Source organism: Chaetodon trifascialis, chromosome 13 (genome assembly GCF_039877785.1).
Source record: "Chaetodon trifascialis isolate fChaTrf1 chromosome 13, fChaTrf1.hap1, whole genome shotgun sequence".
Classification (NCBI taxonomy): Eukaryota; Metazoa; Chordata; class Actinopteri; order Chaetodontiformes; family Chaetodontidae; genus Chaetodon; species Chaetodon trifascialis.
The window spans coordinates 8,897,885-8,924,376 of NC_092068.1; the positions used below are offsets into that span (position 1 = coordinate 8,897,885).

A 26,492-nucleotide genomic window follows, 5' to 3' on the forward strand; every position below is an offset into this window, starting at 1 on the left:
ACAGCTGCAGAGTAGGCAGAGAGGGCTAATTGTGAGTCATTTCAAGCTCAAAATAATGGCAGTAAAGTTTGCTGTCTTACTTTGCCATACCCTGGCCCCATCTAAAAAAATGGCCCAATAGATTGAAAATCAACAGTAGATACTTGAAGATACTGTATGTTGAGGATTAGCTTGGCTCCACTTAACAGTGTTTTGAAGATTTTGAGTAATTTAACCAATGATTAACATAAAAGGGTTAACACATTAACAGAAGTGGTTTGGCTCATGAATAAAAAACTGAACTTCAAATTATTCATCAACATATTATTTGTGGGGTATCTATTATAAGCACTTAAAAAGTGCATTAGTCATAGAAAGCCTCTACCAATCAGGCAGAAAACACACAAAACACACACACACACACACACACACACACACACACACACACACACACACACACACACACACACACACACACACACACGCACACACACACACACACACACACACACACACACACACACACACGCCCTCCAGCAAAAAGAAATAGATAAACCTTTTGGCTAGAGCTTATCTGCACTTTATTATTTCTATTTCCCTTTTCCACATCCTTTCTAAAAATGTTGACAGTTTGTATTAACTTCAGACTCCATGGGTCTTTGCTTAAGGCAGGCCACTATATAATGAGTGGAAGAGAAAGCCCCCCCACACCCACATGCCTCTTTTGGAAAAAACACCCAGTGCTGAAACCCAACAGTCAGGCTTCTTCAATGTCATCGCACTGACAGAAGCCCTGAAGGCGTGGAGAGTTTATCTGGCCATTAAAAATAGTCCATGGAGGAGACTTACATGAAGACATTATGACTCCTTGCGACCTTCATTAATATATATGCCGTATATGCCAGCGTGCAGCCTCAAGAGTCAATCTTGGGATCATGGGAGGGGTAGGAATTTTCTCAGTGCGTGTTATTTATTGTTGGCCTAATGATCTCAGAATACAAATCTCCTATCAGTACAGCCGAAGTCCACATTTCTGTGGACTGTAGAATCTGTCTGTATTTCTGAATGTGTAAACAGGCTAAAACTGTAAAATACAGCCCTCAGATCAGTTCCTGATGAGGAAATCTTTCCTCTTCCCATCTTCATGTGATTAACGGCTAAAACAAATAATATGCCACAAGAGATATATAGAAACCAAGTATTAATATAACTTAAAATTGATAAATGAGAATAATGCGTCCTCAGCTATGGACATTTTGGAATCTTCCTGAGAGCTGCAAATAAAGTCTACCCTCCAGGCAGGCACTAGGTGAAAGCTACAGATCAATTTTATTGAGATTTACACAAGATGTGGATTTAGTTTGTTCACCTACATGAAAGACATAACAGCTACTCACACACCATCAGACATATGATGCACATACAGTTTCTTCATGGCAACTTAAATCCTCATAAATACTCATCTGCATATGACTCTTCACATCTCTGACAGCTGTATTAGACTCCAGGATAGCCAGGCTATAGTTTTAGGTTATACTGTGAGTAAAATACTGTCAGGAATTGTAAGAGAAAATGTCACAAGCTGCCAAATCAGCCACCAAAGTCGGGGCACCTTTGCCACTGGTGCTTTTCAGGACAGTTGTCTCACCCTGCATAAATTCACAGGGTATGTGGAAATCTCCACTGAACAGAGAAATATGTGTTTCTTTTTCTCTGGATTCCCTCACAGCCTCAGTGACAAAGTGATGGGAGCCGCTGTGACAGAAAGGGCGCTCATACGCAGGGTGCATTTTGGGCAAACATGATGGATGCCACCAGCTGCTGAGTTGCCACAGATTTGTTGCTTTAATCCATTTTTGACAGGAAACAGTGATTGAATCTTTTTTTCTCTCTCTTGAACACTGTTCATCTATTTAGCCAGTGTGATATGTACAAGCCACTCATTCTTCTAATGCAGCCTCATTGCAACAAGACACAGTTAGATATGTTTCCATCTGCAGGTACAAACATCTTGTATCCCACAGACATATAGTGTGATACTTTCCATGTACAGTATACAGCACAATGCAAAATATACTGTTTTACCCAGTTTTAGCACTATATTGTTCATGATTACAGTGTGAGCAGTAGGATGTATGTAAGTTGCAAAGCAACATTTTGACTCTACCTCTGCCTGTGCCCATGTCACGATCACATAAATACACCGTGGCTGATGTTAGGTCTAGCTCAGGTAGTTACTGTTAGTGCACTTAAGAGCATGAATCAAAGTGTGATTACAAGCCTGAATCTACCTACTTCAAAGGGGATAGTGAGGCACAAAATAAGTTCATAATTGGCAGAGTTACACAGATGTACACACAGCTGAACTGATGAAGAGCACTCAAGAGGGAATTCAATGTGCACGTTATAATAATGGAACTAGAAATGTTTTCACTACCTCTGTTGCAAAGAAAATACATTGAATTTGGCCAGAAAGTAATGAATACAGTCTGAATAATTACCTACTTGCTGAGGAGGCTGAAATCTCTTATCAAGTGAGAAGCAAACCTCTTTTCTGTGCAGGCAAGAAACCCCACTGAACAATAAAGAAGCTTGTTTGGCTCCTCCGTTTGCCTTGTTAAAATGAACTCTGAATAATGGATACGTTCATGTCAGTCCCCGAGGCAAAAGTCATTTTACGATTAACCTACAAAACTGACCCTGTGGAACTCCACGGTGCATCTCTAACAATAACTCTATGCTTTTTGACTTTATTTCCTCACAGGCAATTTCATTCCTTACACCACTTGCCGTGATATTTGTGGTGAAGATCATTCAGAGGACGGACAAGACAGAGATCAAAGAGGCATGTTTAGGTACGTGGAAGCAATTACTTGAAGTGGCACAAATTTGTTGCTGTTAGTCACAATATAGCCCTTGAGGTGTTTAAATGACAGCATATATATTATAGTTGCTGCAAATACTGCATTTGTTGAAGTTTTTTAATAACCTCCCCGCTCTACCTGGAAGCCTGGTCTAACCTAGAAGTGTTTTGTCGTGCTCAGTGTTGCAAATGTTTCAACTCTGTGACCCAGTGTTACAGTCAGCACAGCACATAAGTTAATCTTCATTACTGAAACCGCAAGTACAACCTTAATTCCAAAAAAGTTGGCTCTCTGTAAAACATAAAACAATTGAATACAGTACAAAGACAATATATTTCATGTCCGACCTCACCAGCTTCATTTATTTTTGTAAATATCTGCTTATTCTGAATTTGATGCAGCAACATGTTTCAAACAAGTTGGGACAGGAGAAACTAAAGTCTGGGAAAGTTGTGGAATGCTCCAAAAACACCTGTTTGGAACATTCCACAGGTAAACAGGCTCATAGGTAACAGGTGATAGTATCATGACTGGGTATGAAAGGGGCGTCCTGGAAAGGCTCAGTCGCTCACCAGCGAGGATCGGGCAAATAGTCCAACAGTTTTCTCAAAGCACAATTGCAAAGAAGTTATGGATTTCACCTTCTCCAATCCATAATATCGAATCTGGAGAAACATCAGCATGTCAGGGGCAAAAGGCTGACAACCAACAATGAATGCCTGACCTTCGATCCCTCAGGGGACACTGAATGAAAAACTGGTGCGACTGTATAAAGGATACTACCACATGGGCTCGGATCCACTTTAGAAAACCGTTGGCGGTAAACACTGTTGCTCCATCTACAGAAAGTTAAGACTCTGCTATGCAAAGAAATGCAGCCGACTTCTCTGGGCCTGAGCTCGTGAGATGGACTGAGGCAACGTGGAAAAGTGTGCTGTGGTCTGATGAGTCCACATTTCAGATTGTTTTTAGAAATCGTGGATGTTGTGTCATGTGGGACAAAGAGGAAAATAACCATCCAGATTGTTACGAGAGCAAAGTTCAAAAGCCAGCATCTGTGATGGTATGAGGGTGTGTTAGTGCCCATGGCATGGGTAACTTACACATCTGTCAAGGCACCACTAATGCTGAAGGGTGCATACAGGTTCTGGAGCAACATATGTTGCCATCCAGACGACGTCTTTTTTGAGAGAGAGAGAGAGAGAGAGAGAGAGAGAGAGAGAGTCCCTGCTTATTCCAGCAAGACAATGCAAAGCCACATTCTGCACGTTTCAACAGTGTAACAGTGCAGGTACTCTTAAAAATGTGTGGTTCATTAGGAAACACATAATGACCCATTGTTGAGCAGCTGAAGTCGTATATCAAGCAAGACAAAGTGATGTAAGACAGTGGTAAACATGCCCGTGTTTCAACTTCTTATGTGTTCTTGTCTTTGTTCTGTATTTAATTAATTATGGGTCGAAAAGGATTTGCAAATCGCTTGTATTTATTCTATAAATAGTTTGAGAGGCCTGGAGAATCTTTGGCACATCAGACCGCATGAAGAAAGTTTAACACAAATCCAATTAAAGAGACACTGAGATGAATCAGGTGGATAGAGGGTGGCTCAGTTCATCAGTAGAGATTACACTGCTGTGTAGAACTTAACAGGCCCATTACCGCCCGCAGTGAAGCACTTCTACAAGGGTTATATCTGCACAGGAAAACAACATCAGTCAGAAGAACAACGAATAAAAAGGGGTCCATGATTCTGACAAGTTTCTACATGATCACAGTTCTGAGCATGGCTTTGAACCAGAGCTATCTCTAGACCTAATGAGAAAGAAAGATCATAAAAGCATTTTTCGGTTGGGTGTGCAGTCTAAAAGCAGCTTCTTTTTAACTACCTACAGACCTATTTATTTTTCATCCCAAGCTAAAAATCACAGAAAAGCAGCTGTCCCTATGTTCCTAATTTGTTGAGTTCAAAGTTGTCCCTGAAGGTCTCTAATTCTGAATTCATGAATCAAAATTTCAAACAGATATAATTGAGCCGGCATAAATTAAGGGTGTGAGATTTTCACCCTTGGAATACCAGTGGGACTTGGTTTTGCTAATGCTGTGTATTTTTTGTTTGATACAGTATTTTCTGCATATCGCCTCTTTCTCTTTTAAAGAACACGCTGTTCCCTTTGTGCAATTGTCCAATAACTAATATCATTCCAAACCCCTGCAGCTTAATTGTGTGATTATCTATCAGTCAAGATATGATGCAGCGATTTTGGAAGTTGGACTTTTCTCAGACGACACTCTGAGAGTGACACAAAGCACAAGGGATGTTATTCATCATCTGATTGTGTGATCCTGTTGCATGCAAAGGCATTATTGTTTGGTTGCTGTAGAGGGATTAATCTTCCAGTTAGTGAGACATCACTAATAGGAGTTATTGTGATACCTCCTAATGTGGCCCCTGAGTTTAACTTTAAACCATCCCAGTATGTTCACTACAATATAAATACTATACTGGGCCGTCCTGCTGCTGAATGAGAGGGGCTTTGGTGAAGTGATGGCCTTTCCAGGATGCCCCTTTCATACCCAATCATGATACTATCAACTGTTACTAATGAACCTGTTTTACCTGTGGAATGTTTCAAACTGGTGTTTTTGGAACATTCCACAAATTATTGATTATGCTGACTTCAATCTCAGACTTGGCAGTGACAGATAAGCAGCAGCACAGTTTTTACACTTTGGATTGTGTATATTTGATACTGCAAAACACCAAATGAGCAGAGGAAGCTCGCTCAGTTCAGACTGGTTGGATTCAGAATCTCCTGAAGCATTTGTTGAAGCAAACACCAATTACAAGTGCAGGGCAAAACTCGTAGTCAGAGACAGAATACTGATGTATTTACCGGGGAACAGAAGAGCAGACATAGTCAAAGGCAGGCAGGATCAATAACAAGAGATCGGTCCGATAATGAAAGCTGAAGAGTCTCGCTTGGATACCAAAAAAGAGGCTGAAAGAACTGTGACACTCTCCCAGTCTTTCGTTGCCCTGAAACATGTTGCTGCCATCAAATTAAGAATAAGCATATATTTACAAAAATCAATGAAGTGGATGAGGTAATTCAATATATTGTCTTTGTACTATTTTCATTTGAGTATATTTCACAAACTCCATTCCTCTGTTATTTATGTTTACATTTAATAATATTCATTACATCTGTTGATCTGCAATTTTAGTACTTACTCTTACTGTGTAATACATTTTCCTACTCGCATTCTGTTTTATGGCAGTATCACAACTTTTTTGGAATTGACATTGTACTATGTAGCACCCAAAAAATGCTTCAAGTGTCAGAGGACGTCTCCTCTATGAGTTACTACGCTCAGCGATGCTACTCCAGGCTGGCTCATCTGGTGCCAGGGGTTTCACAAACAGCCGAAAGAGAAAATAAATAGACTGCCAAAACTATGTCAGTGCTGCTGCCAGTGCAAAACTAATTAATACTCATATAACCATCAGCAAAGTAACAAGTCTAGACTGTATGTGAGAGAATTTAAGTTTTAAACACGAAGTGCTCGCCCTGCACATATGGAGGCCAATCTGATAAAGATAACCTTTTGACCTTTGACCTTTTTCAACTGGTCAAACAAAGCATGTTTCATTTTGAGCTTTCGTGTGATCTGCACATAGTTTGCCCAAATTAACAACCTGTTAAATAACACTGACACTGTCCTCCTCTCAGCAGCTCAGGGAGATAATACGTTTGAGCTCCGACGGCATGGGGTGAATTCAATTGACCTGCAGACTGCTGGGATTAACCTGTGCAGGCAGGAACTCGGGCTAATGATGAGCCCCAGTGGACTGCTTCATAGCTAATCGAATGAATGTACAGTTACAGTGCAATGCCTACCCGTCAGCTGACAGCAGTCTTCCTGTTTCCCATTACAGAAGTAGAGCTGGAGCAGTAATTGCTTCACAGTCAGATTGGCTCTAAGTACAGTAGGTGTGATCATTCTACCACCACCTTTGTTGGGATACTCTCTGGACTTTTTTCTCCCAGTTGAATACCTGATACTGCCAGCATTAATCTCCACACTGCTTAGCTTTTTCAAAATTTTGGCGACTTTTTTTTTTTTTTCTTGCTAGCATGGCTGCCGTATGGCAATGTCAGCACATCTACCACTGGTCAGGAATGAAATACCTTGCCATGACTTTGCTGATATCCTGACTTTTCCTCTGGTGCCACCATGAGGTTTGCATTTGAAGCTTTGAGTGAAAGGTCTCAATAACTATTGGATGAATTGCCATGAAATTTGGTGCAGGCATGCATCCCTCAGGATGAACTGTAATAACTTTGGTGATCCCCTGACATTTCTTCAAAGCCGAGCAGGTCCAAATGTCAATTTGTTCAGTACTTTGATTAATGACCGAATAATTGTTCCCATCAGCCTCAGCTTTACTTTGTTTTTAATTGAGCTAGCATTAACATGGAAGTACACCAAGCTCTGATGGTGAATATGTTGAAAATGGACCTTCTAAACACAGCATGTTAGCATTTTTCATTATGAGTGTGTTAGCATGCTGATTATAGCATTCAGCTCAAAGCACCACTGTGCCTAAGTGGCCTCAGAGTCTCAACCTTGTTGAGTCATCATTCACATTAAACTGGATCTATTACTGGGAGGGAATAGAGTGTGTGCACCATGGCAGCAGTAATATGCACAATCAGAGTTTCATTTGGCTACTCAAAGGACTGCCCAGGCATTAATATATGTGTTTCTCTCTCTCTGTCTCTCCCTCTCTCTTTGTGTGTGTGTGTGTGTGTGTGTGTGTGTGTGTGTGTGTGTGTGTGTGTGTGTGTGTGTGTGTGTGTGTGTGTGTGTGTGTGTGTGTGAAGCTTGCTCTGTGTTTAAAACTTGCTTGCTGCTGTTCTGCAAACCATCTGTCCAGCTGCCAGGGAAATTCCCATGAACCTAATTGGCTGTTTTATTTCTACATTATGTCAGAAGAGCGGGCCACCTGCCAGAACCTGTATTGCACTGATAATAAAATGAATTATTTTGTCACAGTATCACAGTTTCTATTAATGTTACTTTGATTGAAAATTCTGTGTCAACCTCGTCTGTTATCGCCTTTCAACAAAAACCTCTGTAAGATGCCTGTTTGACTGTGTGTGTCAATCTTCCTACTTCAGCTGTGTCCCTGGCTCTCGCCCTGAATGGAGTCTTCACAAATACTATCAAGCTGATTGTTGGCAGGTACGCCAAACAAACTGCAGCATTTTACAGGCTCAATTAGTGATGCTAAATGTTAAGCTGTAGTCTCTGAAGATCACATTTTTCAGTGTTGACTTACAAGATATACGGCCAATGAATTGTTTGACGGAGTAAATGGAATTCTCTCTACTGACGAAACAGAAACCGTCTTTTGGGTTGTGTGTGATTTTCAGACCCAGGCCCGATTATTTCCAACGGTGTTTCCCAGACGGACAAGTAAATGCGAAGATGCTGTGCACCGGGGAGCCAGATCTAGTCTCCGAGGGACGGAAGAGCTTCCCCAGCAGTCATTCCTCCTGTGAGTGCCAGTTATCAGTCCATGCAGATCACTGCCAGCACTTGCAACACAATGCCAAAAGAAATCAGAACTCATACACGGACTCATTTAAACTGCATACAACTGTAGCTGTTTACTCACTTTGATCTTGATGCTCTGAGAAGCATTTTGCTAAGTAGAAAATGTTCATGTCTGCTGGCTGGGTGTGTGCTGTACAAGGTGATGCTTCAAATTACGACATGTAGCAGTGAGTTATTGTTCAGTTTGCACATACCCATGCTGCTTGTGGAGATGCGCAGGGGTTTGGTTGATTGATGGGTAAAGCATATTCAGTGTAATTCACCTGGTGCACGACTGATTGTTGACTGTTTCAGCTTCATCTGACTTCCTGCTGGGTTCAGCTGTGCAGACCCATGCGGGACACTGGACATATTTTCACCCATATTGCTTTCCAAGCTGTTTTCACTTCAGAGGAGTGTTAAATAATTCACATGTTTTTCTGTTGTCCAGCAGATGAATGTTCAGTGGTATGCAAGGAGTGTTTGCCGTAGGCCACAAAGATGTTGGCTAAACCCTCGGCTTTATATGGTGCATCTCACAAAGACTGCATTTAAAAAGATACGTCTTAATGCCATTGAGCACAAAACATACTTGTTTCTTATGGCTTTTTAAAGTTTCCTTTCTTTCATGGATGGTGTGCCTCAGAAAAACAGCCAGAAAATGCTTACTTTGTAATTACAGTGAACCTCCTGCTATCTGTGATGCAAAATGAAAAATATATCTGTACATCTTCCAGTGAACTGTAACCCCCAACTGTGGCATGCTTGATTGTTATGTTGCTTCTTTTTGTTCAAATCTGTATTACATCTCCACTCTAGATGTATACACGCACAAGGTAATTTCAAAAAGTACTGCAGGAATGTACAAATAAGCAATGGGTGCACCAACTGAAGCATTTAATGTGACAAGTTGAAAAGAGAGAAAAATCCTTGGTGCCATCTCATATATATATATATATTTGTATTTCATATTCTTACTAAACTGAAAATGTTAAATGTGAGTTCAGGAAGACGCATTCTTGTGGGGGAGAATGCGTATGTCTGCTCAGGAAACAAAATGCTTCTGAAATGTGAATGTTAAATTGCCATCCTGCTGTGAGTGTGACTGCCTTAAACCTCTATAAAAGGCTTCAAATCAAACATGGGATTAACTGATCTTAATTGGATAGTAAAATACAGCAGACAGTCTTTTTTATGCTAAAGATGGCTGTAATTTCATGGCCCAGTCTGATTTCAAATTGATGTTTTAGTATAATGTTACAGTACTTTTTTACAGCTTCTTCTCAGACACCTGCTATAAGAAAGAAATGCTTTGAAGTGCTGGCTGCATCCCATAAGAAATGGCAGAGGGGGACATTGCTCTGTGATTCACCGCAGCGCTGTGTATGGATTACATTCATCTGTGCAACAGCTCTAATAGCCTTATGTTGTTGCACTGTGAGTGAGAAAGTGATTGAGCGAACCGTGCGACAGGGACACAGGGAGCACCCATGTGCCAGCACGTCCAGAGAGCGGAAGAAATTCAATTTCCTGTCTGTGTCCCTTTTCACCACAGCCACGCAGAAGTTAGAGAGCTTTTACCCAGACAAATGTGGCAATGGTCAGGGTGTCAGGGCAGGCAAATGGCAAGAGCAAGCGTTTCAAGGTGGCATCTGGACGTAACATCACTTCTGGCTGGTTTGAAGCCTGAGACACAGACTGTAGGTAAAAGAAACCATTTTGTAACCAGAGACTCTTGCCTCTCCCAAAAGGATGCTACATAATTTGCTTGTTACATTGTAAAAATAAAACCAAAGCTAATCCATCAGAAACAGCCAGGACAAAAATATAAATATACACTAGGCTTCAGTGTTTGATGACAGCTATTTTTTAAAGCACACAAACTATTATTGCATTTCAAAGTTTTTTAAAGCCGCTCAGGGTTCTCTGTGTTTTGATTTACTTTCTTCACCTCAAAGCAAAGTAACATGGTAAAAGTGGAAATTGGAGGAGACAGGTCCCAGAAAGACAAAAACAAACAGATAAGTACCAACTCCCCTGAACCCACTGCACCAATATATACAGCAGTAAAGCAAGCAGGCCCGAAAGCATTGGCTGTAAATTGTCTCCTTCTTATTCATATTCATCTCACCACCTCTCCTTGTGCCTATTAAGCCATTAAATATGATCAATTAATATGCACTTTCAAAAAATAATGAATCCTATGAGGGACCTAATCATGTCTTTGTGTCCTCACATAGCTTCTTTCACTTACGCACAACCACCTATATTAAATCAACCATAGCTTGGAATGTCCACATGTGAAATGTGCCCTCCTGTGTTTACTGTAACTCACTCGAGCACACATCAGCCTTACTGGAGAATCTGAGGAACAGCTTATGTGGGACTGCAGCGATGATTACACAGAGCTGACAATGAGTTCCTGTTGGAATTTGCATGTTAATGGTGGAATCTGATTCAGCGCCTAAGGGCTTGGTTAATATGCGCCGCTTCTGACGCTTGTCCCTGCAGGGGTGGAAGGTCAGAACAGAAATGAAAGCGATGACTGGGAGATAGAAAATCGAGCTGTTACCGTCAGTGATCGGTTAGACAGGTGATATGTGTGTGCGGTCACAGTTCAATGATAATTGTTTCAACAGAAATAAAGGCGAGAAGGGTAAAGAGACCAAAATCATTAGACTTTGCAGAGGCTTTGACCAGAACACGACACTGCCCTTCAAAGCCACAGCCAAACGCTTTAGTTTGAAAGAATACTTATCTGCCACTTGTCAAAAACAGGCTTAACAGAACAATCCTAATTTACTGTGGCTTCTTTCTACCATGCAGACTGTGGTGCTTCTCCTCTTATCGCCCGGTCCTTCATGCTTCGTTCCTCATCTCATTTAGAACTCTTAGATCTGCCCAGTTGTCGCCCAGCCAACCTCCCTCACCACTGACCCCTGCCACTCCCACATACTCACAGACAAAACTAGATCATACGGTGCTTAGATACTTTCACAGTGGAAAATGGCTCAATGGAGTGTGCTGAGAATGAAAATATGCATTCTACAATTTCTCTATTCTGGAGTGTTCTGTTGACCGAGGCGACTGTCCCTCAAACCAACACATCATCACCACGGTTATTTTGAAGCTACCGACGGCTTGAAAATAGAGAAAATTTTATTTAGTTTTAGAATGGCTCAAAAAAAAAAAAAAAAAACATTTGCTAATTAGTATCAAGCAGAAAGTAGAAGTTAATGGGAATGTCATTAGTTTTGCGAGGATTTCTACATAAACCAGAATATTGGACAAATTTAAATTTTGACCTGATGATGGCACTAAATGAAAATTTAGAGGATGACCAAAGTTATGGTAATTTATCCTGAAGAAGCACAAATGTCTGTCCCAAATGAATGCAGGGTTATTAGTTGGACATAGGAGTGGATTTGCAAATGTATATGAGACAAGTTATACTTAGATCCAGACTGAGTGATGTTCCACTTATGATGCCGCTCTGCCCAAGTGACCTTGACATCCATCATCCTTTTTGTTACCGCTCCTTCTCAGTTCTGCCGTGTTTACTGAAATCACCCCCATTTGCTTTTGGAAAGTGCATTCACACTTCTACCTGTGAACAAGATGTGTGCTTGTTCCAAGATGGAAAAAAGCGTCACCCTGCATTCATCACTGTCATTAGAAATCTTCGTTATGTCTCAGAGGAATTGCAGTCACAGGCTTTTTAAATGCATGAAGCTGATTCAGTGCTGAGATGTTTTTCCCTTTGTTGACCACCTCTCTGTCCTCTGGCCTGTCAAGGACTCCCGCTGCCTCTTGGAAAGCATCCTTCAAAGGTTCTTGAGTACACCTAGTATTCATTGTCTCACCCTGCAGCTGCACATATACTGGCTTAGTTAATTATGCTAATTTACATGTAGAAATGTGTTCGTGTGTGTTTGTCTTTGAGAGGAACACCCATTCCCATTTTCAAGCTTTAGTCTTACTGATTTAGTGGTTTCCTTCAGTGCAGAGACACATAAATTAGTATTGAACTTTAAGTTTTCTGCTCCGAATCCATAGGTGAATAAATGCGTTCACCCTCTGAGGATGGTGTTTCCCTGCCTTCCTCTCAAGGCATGCTTGGATAAGCTCCAGCCCTCGTCACTCTGACTGAATAATGATAACAAGTAATCATGACAAACTGCGTCCCTGCTGGATCCTAAGCCATGTTTTGTGCATTGTCTGCACAATGAAATGGAATTTGGGAGGTGAATTTAATTAGCATACAGAACAAGAGAAGAGGCAAAGAAAAACCACATTAAGCAATGCATTATTATGTATTTATCCCTGCGTTCGACAATTCCAGTTCATTGGTGGATCAGCTCAAGAGAAACTGTGCTACCGGAGGTGAGGTGTTTGGGAAATGTGTGATTTTGTTATGTAAAACTGCTGTGAGTTCTCCCAGCTTAAAGCGTTCAGTCAGCAGACTGAATCACTAGTTCATGGATAATTTAGTTGTCTATCCAAATGAGTAATGCAATCGTCTTAGCTTTGGTTAAAAGCTATTAAAATGAATGGTGCGAGTAGCTGTGTGAATGGAAATGTGCAGAGGTCATCCAGAAGTGAGATGAATGGGCATTGGGGGATGCTGAGGCTGAGGATCTCAGGAGGCTTCTTCATAAGCTCCGGACAGAAGGACCAGACAGATGCCAGGAATTAATATGTTGTTTTCTGTTAAACCAGTGTGGTACACTTTGTGGGTGGTGATGATGACTACGTGTAGGATTGTATATACCACAGGGTGTCAATTAATTCTGTAGCATATTTTATATTTCCCCCTGCTCTCCATATGGATAGACTTAACTGGCTGAATTCATTAACTTGATTAATGTAGCCATTTGCTGAATTCAGTTCCAAAAGGCTATCAACTACTGGCTGGCTTTAAAAGCTTAAGCTATTAAATGGGACCCACTGGCCAAATTTAGTATCGCAACCTAAACCACCATATGGTCTCTAGTAGGTGAGGTTGTGAAGCCCATCAGCAGTATGAGCTTGCCATATGGGTTGCACTTGATTAACATCAGCTGTAGCCTGTTCTAGGCCATGTTAACTGTACAGGTGTTGCTCAGAAATGTTGGCATACTGTTTTTAGTCACTGTTATTGTTTTTGGCCATATGGATAGTCCACCATTTTGGTCCAGAATAAAAATGTCTCAACAACTACTGGATGAAATGACATGAAAAATGTGTACAGACACTGGTCTGGTCGCCAGAGGACGACCCCTATAGACTTTGGCAATCACTTTTTGTCCAGCACCACGATCAGGTTGACATTTGAATGAATGTCTATTGGATGGATTTCCTTGAAATTTGCCACATGTATTTAAGGTCCCAAAAGGATTAACTCAAATAATCTCCTACCTTTTAGCTTAGCGATGTCGTCAGATAAATATTTCAGTTCCTTGACCAAATACCTACAATACTAATACAATAGGATTTCTAATAGCATGGCTGTAGACTCTTTGTCTTATCTTTTAAATGGGGCAGATGGTGTTTTTTATTCATCTATGTTGTGTTAACTCACACTGCACATGTTAATGGGCCTCCCTGCATGGCCAGAACATGCAGCTTTATGCTCATACTTCACAGATCAGCTGAATGGCCACAACATGGGTACTCAGTACTCACACTGGATGTAAGCATAGAACACCTGGTTGGTTTTGTCCACTGACATTTCTAATACAGTTTATTCAAACAATGTGGGTTAATTCTAAAATTAGTGGGGTTTTGATTTTTGTTTTTTGTACCAACCTGATGACAGTGTGTCTACTTCAATTGCTGTGTTTCGCCTCTACATCCTATACTGTACAGTTACCCAAAACACCATTTTTTGTACATGCAAGTAGAAATGCTTACATGTATCCTCCCAGAAACATAATTCCTGCATTTACAGGGCTCACTTTTCAAGCCCATGCCCACTTGTTGCCCATTTTGCCGACATTTAACCCACACACGCCTACATTAGCATGTAAGCTGGGTCACAACAGCAAGAAAACTGGTAAATCATACATATTCTTGTGGAATCCAGCCAAAACCCCATATTAGATTCAGTCCTGCTAAAGTGTTCAATATCAGTTTTAAAGTAGAGATGCAATCAAATGAACTACATTATGTCCATCATTTCTGGGTATTTCCATAGCCATTTTTTAATAAAAACCTAATATCAGCCTATAGCAGCTGTCCAATATATTGGTCTAAATTGCCTCATGCAAAGTGTTCTGAAGTTCTTAATAGAGTCAACTCCTTCTCCCCGACAGCAGGACAGCCACTGAGACAGCTGGACTTTCTACCTCTGCATTTTCTTCCCGTCATCCTTCCCCTCTTTCTACAGGCTGCACACGTGTCCTGACGTCCTTAGTATTCTTGGCCAGTTTGTGGGTTGAGGGACAAATGGGCAGCTGATGGGTGTTGATGGGTGCTGTTTGGCCTGCTGCAGCACTAAACTAATGACCCTGATTCAGTGCCACCTTTTACAGCTCCATCACACAACCTATGATTCATAGAGTTAGACCACCACTGTTTTTCTGTCACTATGTACCACCAGCTAAGACACAGACCTTGTTGAGCACAGCATGGCCTGAAGCTCAGTCATTTGTTTCTCATACAAGGTTTTGGCTTTCACTTTGACCTCAGGCTATCAGGTCATTGGTGTGCCTGTGAATATATTTCATCAACTACTGTATGTGTTAATGTACCAGCTCTATACTAATCTTGACATTGTCTCTCTCTTATCTCAGTCAGGCAGTGATTGCATATAACCAGTCATTGAGAATCTAATTTTGTCCTGTGGATTGGCTCAGGGATGCACAAAGATGCTACATACAACAGTATGCAAGAGTATGCACATTGCTAAATATGTCTCCTGCAGTGTGTGGGTTGTGCTTAGTACAGCTGTATAGATCTGGAGGTCTGTTTGCCTTCGCCTGCTCTTAGGCACCTGTCACACACAATGATCTAGTACAGAGGCAGCGAGTTTACCTACAAACATCCAATTTGCTTTCCTCATTATGTTTTAAAATGCTTTGTTATCACGCTGTAGTTATCCTGGTCACTGTTTATTTTGTTGTTCTGCATCTGTCACCTGTTGCACACTTTAGAGACAGTCCCTTGAGAGATGGTCACAGTTTGATTCCACAGCCGCAGAGGAGATGAGATTTTCAATCTGAATGCTGTATATAATGTTTAATCTTGACTGCCTTCGCTTCTTTCTCTTTGTCTGTCCACTTCTCTGCCTGCTAGTTGCATTCTCCGGTCTTGGCTTCACATCCTTCTACCTGGCGGGCAAGCTGCAGTGTTTTACAGATCAGGGTCGAGGGCGTAGCTGGCGTCTCTGTGCTATGGTGCTGCCTCTCTACAGCGCGATGATGATTGCCTTGTCTCGGACCTGTGACTACAAACACCACTGGCAAGGTCCGCCTAACAGCTCAGACACAGGACATGTGAATATGAATTTCCTACATCAATCAAAGCTACTTTCAACTAAATGCTGTGTCGTCTGAAATTACATAGTGTGAAATCAGCCTGAGAAGGATTGCTGGGCAGAAGACTCTTTCAATCGCACCTGGCTCAAGGCACTTTTATAATCATTATGCAGATCATTTATAAGGCAAACTGGGGGTGATGCTCATTTCAAACAGCTGCACTGCTGTTATCACATTTTTTATCTGAATCAGCATGGCTGACAAATCAAGGAAAGGCTGAAAAAAATGAAAATGAAAAAAAAAAAAACTTGTTATTTGTCCAACAGAATTGCATCTTATAATGCTGTTTTCTGTCTATCTATAGCATAATGTCTCATATGACAGTGAGGATGCATTTAATTTAGCAGCCTGGGAAGAAAATTATAATTACAAGCTTCAGTTTTTCATATCTGCTCTGAAAGAGCTGGAGAGACTTGGAGGGACAGAGGGAAGGGAATGCATACAGTATGTGGGTGGGGTGCAGGAGAGAATATGTGGTAATATGATGACTGCTCTGTCATATGGTGTTAATTAGTTTTAGTACAGCCATATGTTCCTGGGGAGCAGGACTACAAAACAGACAAGTCTTTTAACAACCAGGATTTATTAACATCAAAAGTACAACACATACTTGGTAGTTACATAGTAACATGCATCCAACCACTTTCTGTGTTCTCTTGGTATTCCTTAGCTCTACAAATAGTTTTTCACCTCCCTCTCCCCAGCAGACTGTACATGAGCAACAGTGGTGCAGCCCATTAAACTTGAGGGTCCCCAATCTGCACTCAGTGTAAACACAAGCTAGGAGCCCCCATTAGCCTGGCTGCTGAGCCATGCTTGATGGATACTAATGTTCCCACCACCCCTTTGCATTTTGGAGGTGCGCTCTGTCCTCAAGGGAAAGGCTGGGCTTCCAATCGCTTTCTCAATGAGACACCAAACTAATATATTGCATCAAGTCACAGGCTATTAAATTCAGCTGACAGGAGTCGATGAAACATTCACAGAGCAAGCTCATGCATTGTATGCTCTCTGAATGGTAGAAATCGATGTTGTATTATATTTCATTTCTCCCAGGAGGAGAAAATAAAGGGAGTTTGGTGATACCTATGGAAAAATAGAATTTTGATATTATGGAAACCTCTACATCAGCTGCTTCAGCCACCAGCTGGCAATGTCATTTTGATCTATACCCAGCAACACAAGCATAATATCCACCGCAGCAGTATGATATTAGATGATGTATTGTAGCTTAAAGGGGACCAAGTATAATACGAAACTGCTCAGCACAGATGACAAAGTGACAGAGACAGCCTGTCCAGAGGCGAGTGAGCCCGGTGTTCAATAGAACAGATCCATCGTTTGCTTTTCAGTTTACTTTCATCACTCTCTAAACTAGCCAGGCACGATGAATAATGGCCGAGACACTCTTACACATGAAGCAGTGCCTAATTGATTGTGCTCATTTTCAGAGCAGGTGTTATTTGTCTTCCTGCATGTAGGCTTAAATTAAGATGCAAGCCTTAAAATATATTTGTTTGTGTGATTTTACAGACGCCTTTGTCGGAGGAGTGATCGGGTTGCTGTTTGCGTACATCTGCTATCGCCAGCACTACCCACCCTTTCTGCACATGGACTGCCACCTGCCTTATGCCAGTCTGGCTGCTGCCCCCCATGCACCCTCACATCCCCAGGACGACCCGCAGCCCACCGACAATGCCACCACCCTTCCCCTGGAGGGCTTGACTGAAGGGCCAGTATGACTAGTGGCCACCCCCGAGACTTCCGCCAACACTCTTACCAAGCCACCAAGCCCACCCCCCCATTCCCAGTGACTGACTGGCACTTGTATACATTCCAGTGGACAGTAATGCGCCTCATTCCGTCTCCATACTGCTAGATCCCTGTCTCGGTGACACCTACATTCTTTTGTGTTTATTTTTTTATATCTAGCTCTTGCTCAGCCGTTAAGGTCTATATTTAGATGTGATGTATGAGAGGAACCTACGAATATGGGACATCACCGCTGAGAGGAAAGAGAGAAAAACATGTTGAAAACCTGAGGAAACAAGGCTTACTAATGGGTGTGAAGGGAGATGAAAATTTAACCAGTTTATGCTGGATTTTTTTGCTTAATGAGAAATATGTTTGGCAGGTTGTTTAATGCTAGAGTGCATTTAATGTTTGGCTGTTAAAGGATTGGGACAGCAAGCTGGGGGGACCCCGAGAAATCCCATGAAATGTCACAGCAATTAAACCATGAAATCAAACCAGTTAAATTATTAGAATACTGTATATTTCAGACTGGGATTTGACAACAACTAGTGGCAGATATACAACAACATTATGTGTGTTTCAGTTGGGCTTTTAGATGCATCAGCGTGTTGGTTTAAAACTTAAGGTCTTGGGGCGCTGCTCTAGAGTCACATCTGCTTGTTTTTAATGTTTGGTTGTCCATAGCAACATAATGATACATTTAGAGCCAGTACACTCTTGAGAGAAGCACTGGTCCGTGCCAAGGACAATATTAAATTGTCCCCAAACATACTTTTATATTCCAATCTCTCCCCGCTCTCTTGAGTTTATATCATTTTCCAGTGCAATCCTGCATATATCACCCTTTCCCTGTTCCTCCTCCTCTCCTTGTCACCATCTAACTTTTTTCTTTCACATGATTCCAGAGGCTGCACAGGGACATGAACCCAAATTGTAGCTCAGTGAGTGCAATCAATAACAGGCAGGTGGGAATGTCGCTGCGGAAGTGTGTCTGGACAGGCACAAACTCTAATCTGATCCTGCATTAATCCTCATTAAGGGAGGTCAGCCACCGCTGCTTATGAGCACATTAGGACTATATGAGGTGCCCCACGGACTGCCCGAGCATTACAAATGGCTTTCAGCCGTACTGTAGCCCCACAAATAGACTGGAGGAAGGAGTGCACCAAAGATTTGTAGCTTTTTTTCTGCTTGGGTTGTATGTGCCCTGTTATGCTTTATTAACAGGGATGACACACAGCCAGATTACTGGGTCCCTATCATCAACAAAGCAATTTGTAGCCTCTTACAAGTCTTGTTAGAAATTGAGGATAATTTTGTTGCCTTGGTTACTGTGTCTTTTTTTTTTTTTGCCATTGCTGTGACATTAATGGGAAGGTGCAATCTCACTTTACCTTATTTGCACTGAAAAGATGAAAGGTGAAAAACACATCAAAACAGCATGATATAAAATGAGCCGCAAGCCAAATGTAGAGGGTTATTTTGTAATTTTATTATCTTGTCAGTGTGTTACTCAAGCTTGTTCACGCATTTGTCCGTCTCCAGCGACAAAGACCACATGTTTTTGTGTAGAAAGCAACAGTTGACACAGCCGCACCCTCAGCTGCTGTTTGCTTGATTATGGATACAGTGTGGTTCCTTGCAGAAGTCTAACTTCTTCAAAATTCTTTGAAACATAATTTCCTCAAATCAGCCACAATCAAGCCTCTATCACCAATGCAGCACATTGGCAGCTTCTTAAAACAGTTTGTGCGTGTGCAGATTTCCCACACTGATGCAATACAGAATGAAACTTTGCGAAGGATGGGTCTTTCACCAGAGGGCCAGAGGTGCTCGACTCTGCACATCAGACTCTGTGACGGGACTTGACCAGACTCTGAGAGTTGATTCCTTCTGGCTGGGGTCTTTCTGCACAGGCCTGGACATCTGTGACTTTTGACATCCTGAGGCAGATTTGAAGATGAAGTGATTGTGACACAAATTCATGATGATCTATAGACCCGCATTGGCCTGACTTGGCGGCCTGATGTTTATACTTTGTCATTTAGTTTTTCTTCATTAGATGGTACAGTGTATATTGGAAAAAAAAGTTGTTCAGAAGTTCTGTCTGTAAAAGTATTTTCGCTTTGATCAACAAAGGATTTTTTTCTCCTCTTTCCTTCAAACCATTCCCTGATTAGTTTTCCTTTGGTGCTATAGATAGTTTTGTAGCAGTAGGTGTCACTTTTTTCAAACGGTGGATGTGTCATTTTGAGATGAAAGTTCAATAATTTTCTACGAAGAAAAAAAAAAAAGATTAGCATACATACGTCTTAATCAGATGCACAAGGGCGACCAGTGCTGGATATTCTGTGATTTCTTTCTTAATCATTTCACTTTCCCAAGGACTGATGGGATAAATCTATACAGAAAATATTAAAGAATAATAAAATTATCAATTATAATGAATAGATGTCTGAAGAAAAAAAGAGTGTGAGAACTTTTGTTCATGGCATGCCAGTTCCACTTGTGAGAAAAGACTGTTTCTTCTGAAAAAGCATGTCTGGCCTTGAGAACTATGTGAGCTATGTTTTGCTGTTTATATACTTTATGTACAATAAAGGACTGCAGCTGTGTGAAATCTGTCAATGAAGAAAACAAAGGAGCCAAATGTATCATTGGAGGGAACTTGCTGCTTCACTGGCACCGAACACCAATGGAAACCAATTAAGGTTTGAGGAGGTTTATGTGGAAAATGTCCCCCCCCACTCCCTGTACTTCAGTATTACAAAATTATTCTTTATATGCAAAAGAACAATCCTACATTATACAGCAGCAGACGTTTGTATGAGCTATATTCCACGTTCAGTTCAATGAGGTTATGCGAGCGTAAGTGCGTGAATGTAACCCTGTTCTAAGTGTGTGTTGTGCTTATCTGCCTCACTTGTGTTGCACTCTTGGTTAGGGACTTTCCAATAAATGTGTGTATGCTTAAGACCGCCTGTTGCTTTTCATATCAGGAGGTTTGAATTGGGCTCCTGTGGAGGGCTCCACAAAAACGTTCCCATTGATATTGCTACTTATTATGTTGCATGTTAGCTGCAGTTACGTGCTTTAGAAACAAATTTTTTCAAAGTCATGCTAGTGCTGACAGTCTTAACACACTATTGGACGGGTTGCTATTCATTGTTTTTTTAATTAACACATTAACATAGCGACATAACAACTTAGTGACTTGATTTTTTTTTTGCAGTGAAATATCACAATTGGATGGATTGCCTTTGAATTTGCTACAGATGGCATCTTCAGCGTCCCTGGAGAATAAATTGAACACTAGTGATCCCCAGACTTTTCACCTAGTGCCATCTTCTGGTCAAAACTTCACTTTACCAAAGACTTTTATTTATGACCAAATATATTCAAAACTAAAGGGCTCCCCATCAGCCTCAGCTGTACTTTGTGTCAAGTGCTAAATGCTATGCTAGATGTTAGCATGCTAAAACACTAAACTGACAGAGTTAACATAGTACGCATTATGCCTGCTGTAACTGTAAGCATCAGAAACATTCTAGCACGCTAATGTTAGCATTTAGCCAATACATGGCAGAGCTTCATGTCACAGAGCTGCTGGCATGGCTACAGACTCTAAGTCATGTTAGCTGACGTATTACGTATCATCAGGCACTTTAAGAACTTTTAGAAACATTATTTTCTTTTTTAATTTAACAACTTCAACAAGAGATTTTTTTTTTATTATTTTTTCTTTTTTAAATAAGATTATTGCTTTGGCTCAGTCAGTCTCAATTACATGAAGCTTGAAATTGTGGTTTCATTTAAATTGTCAGTTGCCAAAATGTTTTTGGAATTTTACACGCTGTCTCCAAAAAAAGTTGGAACAATGTGTAAAACGTAAATAGAGACAGAATGTGATGATTTGCAAAACACTGACACCCCATATTTAGTTGAAAATAGCACAAAGGCAACATATTAAATGTTGAGAGTGAGGAAAATGTTATCCTCATTTAGAATTTGATGCCAGCAACACATTTTAAAAAAAGTTTGGACAGTGGCAACAAAAGACTGGAAAAGCTGTGAAATGCTAAAAGAAAACAGATGGTGGAACATCTCACAATGAATTAGGTTAACTGGCTACAGGTTAGTCACATGACTGGGTAGAAAATGAACCTCACAGAGAGGCTGAGGCTTTCTGAAGTAAAGATTTCATTGTCTATAGCACAAAATGACTTGAGACTTGATTCTGTCGATTCTGACATCACTGCATAGACTCAGGAACACATCCAAAAACCATGGTCTGTGAACACAGTTTATCTCTGCATCCACAAATGCAAGATGAAACTCTACCATGCAATGAGCAAACCAAATATAAACCAGATCCAGACGTGCCACCTTCTGTGGTCCTGAGCTCATTTAAGATGGACTGAGGTGAAGTGGAAAACTGTCCTGTGGTCTGACGAGTCAACATTTGAAATTCTTTTTGGAAATCATGGACGCTTAGGAGGAGTAGATGGGCCACCTGCACATGATTCAACAGCCACGTAAAATACAACAAAGGAGACCCCAATCTGCTGACCAGCTGAAATCTCACGTCAAGCAAGACTGGGAAAACTTTTCACTTTCAAAATTAGTATTGTTAAAAGAAAAGGTGATGCAGCAAAGGGGTAAACAAGATCCAGTCCCTATATATAAACAATGATATTTCTTACTTTCAGCCTTTGATATGTTATCTTTCTGCTATTTTCAATTAAAAATGAGGTTTCAGTGGGAATGGGGGCGTACATTCAAAACTGCAAATAATATAGCTTTAAGTATATTGAGTAATTCAGTTATTTTGAAAGGCTGATGGTGTGATAACTGGATGTTTTCATGCAGGCTCTCCCATTGTGGCCTTGTAATTCACAGAAATGGTTCCTGCTGAATAATAAGACAAAGGCACCACAGATCAATAAGGTTGTTGCTTCAGACATCTGCCCACTTCAGCTGATAGAAAACTTCCGCTTGATGTGAGATGTGTGGTAACAAGCCTTTCAAAGAGACCCAGAAGTGCTGCAGCAGCCACTTGTAGCAAGTTTCCCCGCTGAGAGAGCCTTGTGCAACCTGAAATATCCTCGTTTCAGCTCACACTTGAGAATACATGGCTCTAATTATCTGATCCATCAGGTGGTATAATTCATAAACTGAATTACAGTCTGTGATCTCATTTTGAAAACTGTTCATTCATTTCAATTTGGTCTGTGTTTCCAAATATTTGTCATTAAGTCTTCCTGCACCTGCATCCTGCAAATTCTATTTTATTCAGATTTGACAGCAAATTGTTAAAATGGAATAATATTTGCTGAGAGCTTCCTGTTAGGTATTGCAGATATTGTCGTTTCAAGGCACAAGGAGCATTCACACAGTAAAACACCCACGTCGCAGCAATCAGCTGCACAGACGGCCATTGTTGCCGTTCTCACATTGAAAGCTTGTAAGGAACCATGTGCTGCAAGATGTGTGATGAGATGAGATATGAGTGCTACAGAAGAAAACGATGCACAAAGAACAGCCTTCCTTTAGCATTGCAGGAGATTAACATTGGACGCAGCAGCAAAGAGCGGCCTGCCAGTTGCATATTTGTTTGCCTTGGAAATGGAAGAGATGGATGTCCTTTCAGCATGTGAAAGATTACAGTGCTCTGCCAAAGACAGGTGTGTCATCCCTGAAAACATCCATATTGTTTACCTGTCAAGGGCATCTCCCCGCATCTGGATGAGCAGCCATTATGGCAGTCAAATCAACCTGAATCTAATGCATCAACAGTCAGCTGGCGTCTAATATCACTTAACATTGCAGTACCCTTCAAGACGCTGCAGATAATACTCTGTCACACTCAGTGTCATGAAAGGGGTATTTAGATAGAGATTTCATGAAGCTGTGGTTACATTAATTTGCAGCATGAGGAAATCGTTAACATGGTAATTAGATGTTGACAAAATACAGCGAACATCAGATCAAATATGATCAGATCATATCAGAAAATGATGCATCCCCTAACCCGCATACATTTTTCAAGAGCAATAACACAAACTAGATTTGATAAGAATGTTATTCCATAAAAGGGAACCTAAATCAGATATATGTCAGTCTCATCAACACTGATAGTGACATTCATCAGGTGCACCTGCTTTCAAATAAAACTCCTGTTATGCAAGAAGCCTGCCAATCACACAAAGTGCAAAACCGCATCCGCTCTTCACTTGGAATCTGCAGGACAGAACAGATGTGTTCATGTAGAAGACGTAGCATGAAACAAACCGGTAAGACTGGAACAAATATGTGAAAAGCAGCAAACTGCCTCTCTGATGTGTCACAGTATTATTCATTAAGAGAGAAAGTGGGCTGGCTGAGGCTGTAGAGCTGAACGGAGCTCGACGTCTTTTGTCAGTTGTTGCTTTGTTGCAGTTGCTTATCTGTGCTTACAAATGTTTCGCTGGTAAATTCAATTTAGCGTTGTGGTTCCATAAAGTTTGGGGAGTCAAGAGAAATGTGATGACGCAAACTGATGATGATTCATGAGTGTCTGAAATCTCAATTTACCACTCATGACTGAGTGAACTGTAAAGTGGCTGTTATATAAGGAGCAGTGAATTAGTGAAACAGGAGCGACTTCGGACGCAGCATCAGACTTTCTGAGAAGGCTCTCTGCTATTGTTTTCACAGGGCTGAGTAGTGACCCTCCCACGATGAATAAACTGATCCTGATGTGTGAAATGAGTGCGGCTTTACGTTTTGCATGAAAGAGTCTGATTTACTTTCCCAGTGCTGGAGCAGCTCTCAGAAAAAAAGTGGAGGCAACCTTTTGTCTCTCTCTCTCTGTGTGTCTGTGAGTGTTTGTGTAATGGCTGATTTATACTGACAAAGTTTTCCTGCAACGTGTTTTGGTTTCACCTAGACTGTGTTAACAAAGCCACATTTTTAAATGACATTTTTATGATTGATAAAGTTTGTCCCCACAAACCTCAGACCCATTTAATAGTAGGTACAGATAACGGAGCCACTGTAAGGAATTGTTTAATTACAGCTTAAGCTTTAAATAATGAATGCTTTTTTCTCCCCTGCTCATCTAATTTGGTATCTTTGTCGACATTTCTGAATAATGAATGAATCTGGATTCTGAAGCTTGTGGCAAATAAAGAAGTCATCAGATTGGTTCATGACTAATGGATCAGCTAATGTGAGACTCAGCCTCCTCTGTCGAGTTGTATCCGATATCTGCAAAACTGAAAAAGAAATGTTTCTGCTGAGCTCACTGGGCCAGAAGTCAAAAGGCATAATAAAACTTCTTGTGAAGTGGATGTGCCATTGACATACTTAGATTACTCAAGGCATATTAATGATTCTTTTGAACTGTGAAGAGCTTTTGTGTTCATGAATCTATGACTTGGTCTGACTTCATTACAGGCTTTTAAAGGACTAGATGTCCACCAGGAGGTACAGGTCTGCAGGTTAACTGACAGCAATAAGAAGCCAATACACTGTTATCAGTGTTATCTGGGTGGAATAAATTCCTTATCTTAGATTATCCTAAAAACTGTCTATGTGCAGGGTAGCATGCACAATAAACCTCCAACTCTGCTTGAATCACAAACAAAGTGGAACCTGACATTCATAATAGATCAATAGCAATGAGCAGACAGCTGTAGATGTACCTTTCATGCTCCTGTAAATTCCTCAGGGTACTGTGCTATATCGCAGAACTCAGTGATATTCTGCCATGTCTGCCTCATTAATACACAAACCACAATTCTGTCAAAGTGCAACATTCAGAATAAACCCATAAGGAAGGGTCTGGGGAATAGTTGGCAAAGTGAGTGGCAGGCTTGCTCTCTTGTTTCTTAAATGCTAAATCCTGATTGCGCTCTTGTTTGGCTCACTCAGTGGGAGAAATTGATCCACAGAGTTCAGACACGACACAGGACAAACATGGAAGACTGGATGCGTTTTCACAAGGGAGTCTCGTCAAACAGTTATGAGAAGGGCTTTGAGAAACTTCATGAACGATTCTTTCCTTGTCAACTTTAAGTACGAATGAAAAGGAGCTTTCTTGCACTCTACTGTGTAAAGATAGATTCGTTAACATCTGCTGCGTGGTGTATGCTGCGTGTCGATACTTGACCTGAGAAATATCAGCTCAAGTCTTGTGAATGTCAGTCAAGATATGTTTCTGTGTGGAAGGTCAAAATTGCTGCTCTATTGCCTGTGGAAGGCTGGTCAGTGAGAAGGCTGTGTATCCACTGAAAAATCAAATAAAATCAATTAAATTAACACTAAAACACTGTTAAATACTGTTTTGATTTAGTAATTATCATGAGCATTAACTGTCAGGAATATCTGGACTGGTAAGAGTTGAGGAGACCTTTTGCCTGCTACTAACACATACATTGCTCACTGCATTGTACATTGCCTTACCCACATCACCGCTGGAAAGTGTTGTTTGTTTATGCTGCTGAACAGAAAGTTTGTATACTCCTACTTAAAACTGCGATCCTTGCATCTCTGCTCTCCCCTTTGACGCTGTGATTTGTAAGCTAATCTGCCTAAAGTACCATCAGAAGAAACGTGCTTGTATTCTATTTCATTCTATTGCTTTCACATTCCTAGCTGTCTGTTTTACTCCCACTAGATCGCATCTGTTGTTGACTTTACTCCCACGTGTTTCCTTCAGAGGAGAATGCAGACCTGTATCTGAGTTAATGTGAAAACATGAAACTGAAATGTCTTTTCATGTTGCATTAGTAAC

The 26,492-nt window shown here is 41.0% G+C and overlaps 1 protein-coding gene across 1 annotated transcript in view; it reads left to right on the forward strand.

Annotated features, from left to right (window-relative positions):
• plpp4 (phospholipid phosphatase 4) overlaps window positions 1-20,687 on the forward strand; it is a 43,940-nt gene extending 23,253 nt beyond the window's left edge. The window contains exons 3-7 of the mRNA XM_070978313.1: window positions 2,744-2,834; window positions 8,027-8,090; window positions 8,282-8,406; window positions 15,720-15,890; window positions 17,495-20,687. Of these exons, the coding sequence (XP_070834414.1) occupies window positions 2,744-2,834; window positions 8,027-8,090; window positions 8,282-8,406; window positions 15,720-15,890; window positions 17,495-17,703 (660 nt within the window). The 3' untranslated portion in view covers window positions 17,704-20,687. The remainder of the gene's footprint in view (window positions 1-2,743; window positions 2,835-8,026; window positions 8,091-8,281; window positions 8,407-15,719; window positions 15,891-17,494) is intronic.
• The last annotated feature ends 5,805 nt before the right edge of the window (window positions 20,688-26,492 follow it).